Raw genomic sequence first — 12,174 nt, 5'->3', positions numbered from 1 at the left:
TCACATTGTTATTTATAAAATTACCATTGATATTTATGTATTTATTAACAAAACTACTGATAATATCACAGATTGATTATAGAAATAAATGGGGTTTTCAATAGTTCCGGTTAAAAAAATATTTGAATAAAATGTAAAAATGATATATAACATAGAAATACCTAATATTCCGATTGCCGACTCTAAATCAAATCTCAATATATATTGCATTGAATTTAGGCCCACATCAAAAATAAATATCTTTAGTGCTTTGAACTTCTTTACTAAAGAAAGGCAGAACAAAAAATATACTAAAACAGTACTATAACAATGTCTAATTAAGATATGAAAGTAGAGATATTACAGTGATGTCATTTCGTCTAAAGTACTGCAGTTAGTGCATGTATGATGTTATGTAAATATTTGTAGTGTCTTTTCCCATACATAATCATATACTATCTAAAAAACATCTTGATTTCAATCAAAAACATACAAATACAAATCTAAAATCAATAATTAGTCATAGTAGATTTTTATCTATAATAATATTGACATCAACTTACTCAAACAATGAACAGAAGCATTCTCGAAATACCTTTTTTATCATTACAAGAACACATTCAAGTATATAGGTATCAACATGTGATAAGGTTAATCAGCCTTAAGAATTTTGTTTGGTAATTATGCATTTTAAGTGCATTTCGTAATTTATTTTTTAAGACCAGTAATCCAGATTATAGAAATGTAATTTTTTTATTTAGATTAATTTACTTGGATATATATATCAATTTTAGATAAACATAATATATTACACATATTTACAAAAGTAAGCAGGTTTTTATAAATTAACATAAATTCAAATAAAAAAACTGTCAATTTTTGTAAAATTAAAAAAAATTAAGTTATTAAAATATATCTATACTAATAATACAGAAATTTCTTCAGCAACGTAATATTGAGATGGAAGGATAACGAATTTAAGCCTTGTTCGATTACTTCTATAAAATATACACCAATAAAAATAAATTATAACTACTGTAAGCTTCTTACCAGATGACAGCAGGCGAACATTATCTAGCGATGGCACATTCATTTTTCTATCTGAAATAAATACATAATCTAATTAAATTACATTTAAATTTTAAATCTAATAACTATTTACTTTTACAAATTATAAAATGTCTGCCTGTCTCTTCTTTATACGTAAACCATTGAATCAAAAAAGAATGTGGATTGTATCCCGAAAATCCTATGAGAACAGGAACTTAACAGGAACAAACTGTATTTCCTGATATCTTTTTATGAAATTAATTCTATATAAACTAGCTCATTAATTTATACTCAAAAATTATTTAATTACAAACAACTTTTATTCATAATCCTCAACAAAAAAAAATATATCAAGGTACGAAGAATGAAGTTAAACTTAAGCTATTAAAATCATATTTACTATTATTTGACGCTGTATAACTATCACAATAAAATTTAATATATTTTAATAATTATTTAATTAATCTTATTGCTTTATTGATTCTGATCCCAAATTATGATAGTTTGTCTTATACTCTAAAGGAACTGATGTATATTTCTAGGATTACTAATGTAAATGAATATTTAATAATAAATAACGATAGGTATCTCAAAGTCAAATAATTTTTCTGTAAAAATAAACGTTTCATTGTCAACAAACTAGTACATAACGTATGACAATCGAAACATAAATAGTTGTTATAACTATGCAATATTTAAAATTTAAATATTACACACTCATTATTATGTCAATGCTAACACAAAAGTTACACAAACACAGTTTGTGATAATGTTTATTTACAAAACGTGAAAATATTCGGTTACACTTACTTGATTTGTTTCGAGAAGTTTTAAAAAGTTTTACCACGCACAATGCATTACGAGTCCTGACGACGTCTTACGCAAGGCACTGGCACATTTTCTTAACAGTCACCCGGAAAGTTTTGAACAATGGGATCTAAATTTTATGCGAAAATACACTTTCACATTAGAACAAACTGATCCACATAGATAGCCACCTACACAAAATAATAAACAGTTATACAACTTAGTACACACCACAACTTATTAAAAACTTTTTTCACACATTCTAGTCACGATACTTATTGTTTAAAATTAATTTAACACATTTTTATCAACTTTTAAAAGTTAGTTTAACTCATCAAAAACTTTGTAACTTTTCTGAAATGTCGACGACTTCACTTCCAAAATTTTGATTGACATGACATGACATCGAAATAAAAATGCCGAAATTTGGTGTTACCAGTCGTTAAAAATCTGATAATAAAAAAAATCTTACTTTTTAAAACTATTGAAATATAAAACAGTTTTTTTTAATTGCATAATATAAAATTTTCAAATTATTTTATATATTAATAATAGATGAAATTGTGTAAAATTAAAAAATATAATAAAAGTGTGAAATAAAAATGAAGCATGTTATTATTAGTTTTATGAGCCATGGTTGTCCCACTGCTGGGCAAAGACCTCTCTTCCCTCAATCCATCTTTCCCTATTTTGAGCAATTTTGCTCCAATCTAGTTAATGAGAGTCGAGCTCGTCCCGCCATCTTATTGGGCCTGCCACGCAGCCTTTTTCCTGATCTTTAACAAAGTGGTAATTTTCGCCCACAACTCCTCCGACATTCGAAGGATTCGTTCCATTTTAGTGCAGCAGCTTTATGAGCTACATCGATTATTTGTGTTTTTGAGTGCAGTATCTCATTTTGGACGCGATCCGTAAGTTTTATAGACTAGAGGCCCATGTTGGAAAATTTATGGGTCAGTGAAAAAAGCCAAAAAAAGGCACTCAGTTGGACTTTAGCTTACAAGTGACGTCATAGTGCTGAATCTTATTATTTTATGCTCTTAGATCGTTCTAGATAGGTCACCTGGTGGTTCAAATGACCCATAAATTTTTCAACATGGGCCTGATAAATGTTTATTAGTTACGCTCAAAATACCATTTCACTCACTATCATTTATATATCAACTGGACTAAAAGTGCAAATTAATTGAAACTTTCAATATACATAACTGTTTTCATATATTATTTTAAATAAATTAACCCAGCTCTCATTTTAAGTTTGAAATAATTATTATTGTCAATATTATTTTATGCGCCGACAGCGCCGCTTCTACGAGTCTTCTTTCGTGGCGATATCTCTACTTACTCTGTCCCCTTAGATTATACACCTATAGATGTAACCACTAAAATGACCTTCCTTGAAAGAGCGAGATCGTTAATTGTCAAACCCATGCAAAGAAACAGGACAGAATATATAGTTTTTGTCTTTGTCGACATGACCGGTTTTATTGTTTGGCAAGAACAGATTGTGACAAACAAACTTGGCGTCTTTTGGATTTTTCTGTGATTGTGTGAATTTACAGTGTTTATTGCGTATAAAAATTGGATAATACAGAATATTTAGTGTACGTGCGATGGTGGGTTGCAGTGTTTTGGGTTGTAAAAGCCGGAGTGAGCGAAAAATTGAAGGAATAACATTTCACACGTAAGTAGGCGAAATTATCATTTCTTTCGTTATTACAACGCCAGATGATCACCGATTATGATGTTTTGTGATGAATTCAGTGATGTGATGCCAAGAATATTGAGTTGTGATACGTGTTTTCACTATCTTAAAATAAAATAACGATTAACGATGAACGGTTCAGGGCTGCCATAATGGCTACTTTAATTTACCCAAATAAATCATATTTCTTTATTGTCAGTACATACATACGATTCGAGGTCTTGTTTTGTGAAGAGAAAATAAAGATTATGATTATAATTAAAGATTATGATTGTTGGGTTTGTTTATCATGGTAGGTACTCATCCTACTTATATTATAAATTCGAGGGTTTGGATGTTTGTTTGTTACTCAATCACGCAATAACGTCTGGATGGATTTCAATGATATTTTGCACATGAGTAGTTTATTACCTGGATTAACACGCGGATGAAGTCGCGGGTAAAAGCTAGTAGTATAATAGTATAATATTTTTATTGAGAGGAAATTAATTCTTCTGTACGTAAACTTTAATTTTAGTTACATTTATTTAAGGGCTTTATTGTAGTTTATTTAACTTATTACTCAATAAAGATAAACTTTCGTAACATGCGAATAAAATCTTCTTTTTTCAGGTTTCCATCCAATATTGATAAAAAGAAATGGCTGGATGCCACTGGACGAGAAAATTGGCTGCCAACAAAATATTCAAAAATTTGTTCCATTCATTTTGATGATGATTCATTACTGTATAAAAATAAAATAAATTAAAAATAAATCATTCAAAGTGTTGGTAACGAGAGGACAGTAGTGACTTCCGGTTTTCTACTCTTTTTTACCAAGCTGTACTTATTTCATTGTTTGTACAATGAAATAAGTACAGCTTGTACAGTACAGCAATTTTCAACTTAGTAATAAATAATAAACATGTTTATGTTATAGACTGGTTTTATTTCATCATTGAACGTGTCGTGTGTGTTTTATGTCGTGTCGGTCGATAGATGTCTATCATTGAAGTATTATTAAAGAGAGGACACCACGAACAAAATCTGTGCAACAAGCGCGGCGAAGCGGGCCGGCTAGTGAGTCATACACTTTGTAGATATTCTGCCTCTTAATACTTATTAAAAAAATATGAATAAAATTATCAATTAAAACCAATCAATGTAACAAAAAAAAATGGTCCGAGACGATTGACTCTAACTCGTGTTACAAATATGTAGTTTAAAAGCGATGCCCTCTCTAGTACGTAGTACGTGGTCAATGATGTTCATACAATTCTCCTTACCTACCTTACGGAGGTTTTATTAAAGTATTTCGTACGACTACGACATAAGAGTTACATTATTGAAGCTAGCATTTAAAATATGCAAATTCAGAATTTTTAGTTTGCGAAGTACTTACAGGTATTTATAAAGTCTGTTCGCGATCAAGTAAGATTCATAATATTTTTTACCTAATATGTGGGAACTGCCAACTTATTAGGCAACACCACAAAATTCTATTTCTGTTTCAAGTGCGGCCACGCCATGGTTACATCTATAGGTGTATAATCTAAGTCTGTCCCGGAGTAACTAATTACTAATCTGTGGTCACTGCCCACTGGTCTGTTCAAAATTCAAATAAGTTCAATTTTATTTTATAATTTATACCGCCATTTTATATATTTAAAACTTTGAATATTCTATATTGGTTCCATATACTATATTACTTGCTCTGTGGTTCCATAATCTTTATTTAATTTTAAGTAACTGAAAATTTAGCTTGTATAACATTAACGGTGTTTGTGTTTATGTAAAAAGATCTAAGAAGATGGCTTGTTCTTGTGATAGCGGTGTACTTCACATTTTCATTCGTGGTTTTGTCGAATTTATGGAGTGAAAGTTATCAATTATTTGATAAAAGTAAAGAAATATACTTAATAATAAAACGGGTGAGTGTTGACTTCAGTTTAACATTGTTTGAGTTTTCGAATCGAAAGCGGAAAAAAGAAAAGCAGTTTGTTAGGTATATGAAATGTCACTAGCTAGATACCTACCTTTTTTCTTAATTTCGTGAACAAAGAATATACTACTCTCTAACGAGAGTTCGTGAATTATAGTTCCGAAACAGTATTCGCCAGTATTCCAGTATACTTACCCCTGTTTCAGGGGTAACTTCGCGAACTGTTATACAAATCAAATCAAATCATTTATTTGCAATCAAACATGGTTACAACACAATAGACAAATATAATTACTTTATTAAGTGGTAGGTACATTTATTGTGACATTTTGAACAATGTCTCCTATGCTAGGAAAAAAACCTGTGTTAAAGGAGACATTCATCCGTCCTTTGTTACAATTATTAACATAAGAATTAATTATTAATAAGACTATGCAAGTTTTTCCAAAATTTATAACGTCAGCAAAAACATGGTAAATATTCATTAATTAAAAAAAAATATATGTATATAAGTAAGATTAGGTGTACATAATATTAAAGAAAGGAAGTGTGTTGAAGAGATACATATTACCTATACGTGCCTATACCTACCTAAAACAAAAGTTCTCCGCCGCGTATGTCCGTCTGTCTGTATGCAAAAACTCAAAATCGTTTATTTTTTCCTACTTACGTATTCACGTACTCCTTAGTGAGACAAAGATAGTATATAAATTATTATAAATCATTAATTTAAACCAGCATTTCAACCATTAGCCGAAGAGTTAGCAACGCAACGTAACCACCTACTAAATGCAACTCTGCTAATTAGCTGACTTCAGACATGCTTATATATTAGTAGCTTTCCGCCCGCGGCTTCGCCCGCTTTGTCTAAATTACCTTTATACTAACGGCCGCTTTCTATATTGAATCTCAATCCCTAATTTGCTGGTCGAGATTGATATTTCAATCCATTTTCTACTTTTAGTATTTCAATAACCGATCGATGGATCGCTAACTCGATCTTTTTTTTCAATCCATCTTTGGGAGGGCCGATCGGGTTTTTAGATTGGTATTTGTATGAAAGTGAGAGTATGGTGTTTTCTTTAACCGATCTCTGATTTTGACAAATCGATTTTTGAACGTTATAGATCTTTATTTGTGATCCTCCAATTTTGACCGATTGTATTGATAAAAGGCGTGAAAATGGAAATATTTTCAAGTGATAGTGATAGTGATCTTGAATTATTAGCTCAGCTGTCGGATTGGGATAGTAGCGACAGCGAACAAGAGAGAGCTGTGTCCTCAAAAACTTTTCGACGAATAAACTTCATGGCAAGTTTAACTGACGCAGAGTTTACATTCAGATTCAGAATGAACAAAGCCTCAGTAGAATCTGTCTTTAATGAAATAATGCCCTATATCAAAGTGAAATCAAGACGGTAAGAAATTTATTTGTTTGCTCAAATTGCTTCAAAATGTATATAAACATAACCTAAAAATTGGATACATAACTAAAGTACCTATCATTTTCAGGAATAATGGTATACCACCATTGCATCAACTTTTATTGGCACTTCGATTTTATGCATTGGGTACAATGCTTAATTCAGTGGCCGACTTTGCTGGAGTATCCTTATCATCAGCTTGTAGAATAGTGGCAGATATATCTGCTGCTATCGCTAGATTGTATAACAAATATATTTTTCTGCATTCTAGAACTACAGATAAATTTTATAACATAGCTCAATTTCCTAGAGTATGTGGTGCTATTGACTGTACACATGTACACATTCAGTCTCCATGTAGGTATACAAGTACTGATTTGTTATCAATAAAAAATTTGCAATTTACTTAATTACTATTTGTTTAGAAAGTTGCCATACATTTGCTACAACAAATAAAATAAAATATTATGTATTTCAGGTTCAACAATAGGAGAGGAATATAGAAATAGGAAAGGATACTTTTCAATCAATGTCCAAGCCGTTTGTGATGCAGACCTTAAATTAATGAATGTTGTTGCTCGGTGGCCTGGTTCTGCTCATGATGCTACAATTTTTAATCAGTCAGTATTAAAAGGTAAGTAATATTGGGTTTATTGCCCTTTTAAATGTTATTAACATTTAAAATAATATGAATTTCTAATGTATCTAACTCTTATTACAGCCCAGTGTGAAGATGGTATTCTAGGAAATCGCTGGTTGCTCGGGGACAGTGCCTATCCAAACCGGCCTTACTTGCTCACACCTTTGTTAAACCCAGCAACTGCCCAGGAAATAAACTACAATGAGGCCCAGATAAAAACTAGAAACACAATTGAAAGGTAAAATCACCATTTTATAAAGTTTTCACTATACTAGAGATTATAAAAATTAAGTACCTACCTATTCATTTACTTTTTATTAACCAAGTTTATAAAAAAATGTATTTGTTTGTTTAGGACATTTGGAGTCTGGAAACGTCGCTTCCCAGTAATATCCTTGACCATGCGGTTGTCATTATATAACATACAAACAGTTATAATTGCTACAGCTGTTCTTCACAATATCTGCAGAAATTATAACATTGAAGAAGTACCCCCTGAAGTAGAAATGCCAGACGATAATGAAACTACTGTGATATCAGAGAATTCGGACAGTATTGAAAATGATATCAGAAATAGACAAGGACTGATTTCTAATTATTTTTAAAACTTATTACCTACCTATTTATTTTACAAAAATATGAATAGTCTGTCTTGAGATAATTTGTAAATTCCTTTGATTAGATTTTTATCATTAACATTTTGTCTTTATTATCATACCTTTTATTAGCTTCAAATTATTAAACAATGATAATTTCAATAAAACATTAATTTTTCAAAATAGTTTATTTAGTTACATACCTACATAAAATATATTTACACGAAATTATATAATTTTAAAAATCCTCACCCTTCAGCTTCCTTATTTCTAATTTTAATTTTTCATTTTCTAACTCTAATTTTTCATTTACTAGTGTTAAGTTTTTATTCTGTAATAATAAAGTTTCATTCTTCTCTCTCATTTTAGTTTCTAACATTTGTTTTTTAATGTTATAATACTCTGCCAATGCCTTGTTTCGAGCTTGACACCCGTTGTCTGGCTTCAGTAGCTTCCGCTTAACACCACCTGTAAAACAAAAATGCATTAAATATAGGAAAACATAATGTTTAAAATTTCATCAAAATTCTTTTAGTAGTTTTTGCATGGAAAAGTATCAAATATCCATCCTCACAAACTTTAATGTTTATTCATCTTCACAATCTTCATGTAGGTACCTAACATATATGTTCCAGGTCATAGTCTACCTGTGTGCCAAAATTTTATCCATATTGGTTGAGCCAATAAAGCATTATTGTGTAACAAACATGCAAAGTATCACATTATTATTATGTAATAGGATATTACCACTAGTTTTGAAATTCCTTTTTTCAATGGAATGGATATTGGGCGTACCCAGCGACACCAACTCATCCCCAATGCCATTGGCTGGCACTTCATTGCCCATGGACACAGATGTATAATCCATGGACGGCGTAGGATTTTCCACAGGCAATGGAGTGTCAATCAATAGCATTGGATGATCAGCTGGCACAATATAAGCTGTCCCAACACTCCCATCACCATCACTATCACCAATAAGTTGGGGCTCAGCATCACCACCAAACCTCACTGTGAGACCCTCTCCAGTGCTGCCCAGTAATGCTGCTACCCTGTCCAGGATCTCATCTGGAGGAAAGTACCCTGGTGGCCCACCTCCAGTCTGGAACATAATTTGACATAATCATTAATCAATATATATTTAAAAAAATTCCTCATCAACATGTTCTGGACTACCATTTACAGTACCTACTTAACTATAAGTAAAATATAACATAACATCATGCCCTGTATTCCCCAACAGGTTGAGCAGCGGTAGCACACCCTGGCACACCCACATTTTGCCAGTTATGTTTTAAGGCAAGCCTATTGCCATCTACCGGGCACATATCCAGACTCCGGGCAGCTACTGAGAAATTCCTAATGTTAAAACTTAAAAACACTGCCCAACCTGAAAATACTGACTAATACCTCATGCTCAGCAGTCGCTTACAACCACTAGTCTAGTTATTAGACTAACAAGCAGGCAAGGCTAGTCCAAGTTTTGTATTTTTAGGGTTTATCTATTTTAAACTTAATTTACCTTTATCCGTTCCATCCGCATGAGACCAATGCGCTTTCGCGAATTCTTTTTCAAGTTTTCCCACTTAAGACGCAGTTGTTGTGGTGTACGGCGACAGGTGCCTATATTTGCATTGAAGACCCCTGCAATCCGTGTCCATTCTTCTATCTTCATTTTATTACTGGTGGCATTGGTCTTCTTGTTATACAATATCTTGCTCCCCTCAATTAAGGAGAGCAGCCCTTTCGTCTCTTCCTTCGAAAGAGGTTTAGTTTTACTCTACAAACAAATAAAATAAAACTTAGTAAGTTTTGTACGAAATGGCGCGAAATACCGCGCCACGCGTTTATCTTTTACATAGAAAATTATACATTTGTGGACGTGAATGTTTATTGCACGTATATTTAGTATAATTATTTACTTACAGTTTCTGCCTCTGACTCCATTTTTTATTTAACTTTCTTCTTTCCAAGGAACAAACAAACTTGAGACTATAATAATATAATTTAAGTTAATTTTGCCAATGTCAAACTGACTGACTGACGTTTGCGATTGACTGACGTTCCGTTCCTCTTCAACAAAACGTATGTTACTAATCTAACGTTAACGTTATAGTACTTTACCGCTGCAACTTTGCAATCAATTATTATTATTACTGTGTATGCAATTTCTTGTGATTATACATAAAATAGATTAGCTATAAGAAAGCAAACACCATTTTACTCATTAACAATTGCTGATGTTCTTTTACTGCAAATGCGTAAAACAAAACGTTAAGGAGGGCGCAAATTTATGACCAATCCCTTTTTTCTAATGGATTTGGAGACGAGATCGGCTTATTGAAATGCAGATTCAACATCAATCGACGGATCGGATAAAATCTGGATCAATAGAAATCTAAGATTCACGATCGAATATTGAAAGCGGCCGTAAAACCTTCTTGAATCAATCTATCTTTTAAAAAAAACTACATCAAAATCCGTTGCGATGACGTTTCAGCTTTAAGCATAGGGTCATAGGGACAGAAAAAGCGACTTTGTTTTATACTAAGCATGTAGTGATGTATTTTAAATTTTTAAGCTTATACAGTAGAACGCCGATTATCCGAACGCCGATTAACGGAATCGCTCCTAGTTAAGCGTAGGTACTTAATATAAACAATTATAACTAAGCAAATTTTGTTATGTTTGCGCTTAATAAAGCTTATTCTATGCGCGACACTTCGTTTTTTTATTATGTACAGAGTCCAGACTCCAGACCCAGTTATCCGAATTTTCAATTATCCGAATTGACCCCGTTCCCCGATTCCAATTGATTCGGATAATGGGCGTTCTACTGAAATTATTATTTCCTATATTTTCATTGTATAAAAAAAACTTTATTTTTATATATTACTGGAGTAGGAATTAGGTAACGGAAATATAAAAAATGAAATAAAACACATAGGTAGGTACCTATTTATAAAAAATATTTTATTATTTGCATCCTTAAGTAGTGACTGAAAATTTTATGTGAAATATAACAATACTTTGGTTGTTAGGTAACTTAACTAAATTACGTAACTAAATATATATAATTGTTTACTTTAATATTCGTAAACAGAGAATAATATCATCAGAAATACAAACTTGTCACTATTAACTTATTACATAAGTACTACAAAGCCGGTATAGGCTATTAATTTTCTGTGAAATCCTCTGAAAACCTGCTTCAAATTATTATGCTTGAGACTATATTATTATAAGGATTTTTCATATTGTTCTCCATTTATGAAAATTTTAACAAAACATAACCTGCATCAAATTTTAAATTCATTGTGCAAATTATGTCTTGTATTTCGTTCTATCCTAGTTTTATGTATATTTACATTATTTATGTTATAATAAAGGTTATAAAATCTTATTCTACACCTTAACAAAGGTTTGGTACTTTTATGCGTTTTCTAGCAACACTTAACTCAATTTAGTTGCATTCTAGTTATTCTAGCTGTACTAGGACTAAACGACGATACAGAAAATCAAGGTATCTTATCTGCCTGTGTACATGGGATTTGCATTTGAAGATATTTTGTCGCGTCAGTCAGTAGAAAAAAAACAGAGGGTAGGTACCGAGACTCTCTTTGTAAAGTAAATTATAAAACAGGATGTCTATTTATTCATATCATAATTGAGTTGTCTCTGTCTTTCTTGTAATGACAAGAAACTAAGAAACAAACAATGAATATTCCATCCTTATTATTTTTACGCAACCAGAGAATTGTTAATACTGATTGAATTAGTAGACTGAATTGATAACTAAATTGAGTTTAGTTCTCGCCGACATCTTTTAATAAAACTTTGTATCACTTAACTATAAAATTGAAAAGCACCATTACAGTTAAATGTAGTCACAACACTGGACGGAATGTTTTAAATAACTAATGTTACATACTAAATATCTTACAATGTTAAAGTCTACACGTAACTACACACTATTACAGATGTAATAGCCATAGATAAGAGATCTTTAATTATCTATGGTACTGTGACTGTTCCATTTTTTTAAATACTCT

At 31.4% G+C, this 12,174-nt stretch overlaps 2 protein-coding genes and 1 long non-coding RNA gene across 3 annotated transcripts in view; 1 reads left to right on the top strand and 2 right to left on the bottom strand.

Annotated features, from left to right (window-relative positions):
- The window catches only part of cyst (rho guanine nucleotide exchange factor 18 cysts), a 55,927-nt gene extending 53,708 nt beyond the window's left edge, over positions 1-2,219 (bottom strand). The window contains exons 1-2 of the mRNA XM_090115047.1: positions 1,840-2,219; positions 1,030-1,080 (exon numbers count right to left, since the gene is read on the bottom strand). Coding sequence (XP_089971173.1) covers positions 1,030-1,072 — 43 coding nt within the window. The 5' untranslated portion in view covers positions 1,073-1,080; positions 1,840-2,219. The remainder of the gene's footprint in view (positions 1-1,029; positions 1,081-1,839) is intronic.
- Positions 2,220-3,193: 974 nt separating this feature from the next.
- LOC149898680 (uncharacterized) lies at positions 3,194-4,263 on the top strand. Its single transcript, XR_016458037.1, has 2 exons — positions 3,194-3,520; positions 4,154-4,263. It is a non-coding gene; the product is annotated as an uncharacterized LOC149898680 (long non-coding RNA).
- A 3,953-nt stretch (positions 4,264-8,216) lies between these two features.
- On the bottom strand, positions 8,217-10,556 carry LOC149898679 (uncharacterized). Its single transcript, XM_090114944.1, has 4 exons — positions 10,049-10,556; positions 9,645-9,902; positions 8,870-9,224; positions 8,217-8,590 (listed from the first exon to the last, which is right to left on the bottom strand). Exons 1-4 carry the CDS (start codon positions 10,067-10,069, stop codon positions 8,361-8,363), a joined length of 864 nt encoding a protein of 287 aa, XP_089971070.1. The 5' UTR covers positions 10,070-10,556; the 3' UTR covers positions 8,217-8,360.
- Positions 10,557-12,174: the final 1,618 nt, after the last annotated feature.

This window comes from Colias eurytheme, chromosome 22 (assembly GCF_061535395.1).
Source record: "Colias eurytheme isolate Ceu_HAF_F1 chromosome 22, ilColEury1 Martin Lab GWU primary, whole genome shotgun sequence".
NCBI classification, from domain to species: Eukaryota; Metazoa; Arthropoda; class Insecta; order Lepidoptera; family Pieridae; genus Colias; species Colias eurytheme.
The sequence above is the reverse complement of the archived record's forward strand: the minus strand, read 5'-3'. Positions and strand labels throughout refer to the sequence as shown.

Excerpts from the sequence above, each read along its gene's own strand:
- LOC149898679 (XM_090114944.1), bottom strand. The coding sequence starts at position 10,069 with ATGGAGTCAGAGGCAGAAACT. Across the intron at positions 9,225-9,644 it reads TGCGGATGGAACGGATAAAG|ACTGGAGGTGGGCCACCAGG; the intron begins GTAAATTAAGTT and ends ATTATGTTCCAG. Across the intron at positions 8,591-8,869 it reads AAGGAATTTCAAAACTAGTG|GTGGTGTTAAGCGGAAGCTA; the intron begins GTAATATCCTAT and ends TTTGTTTTACAG.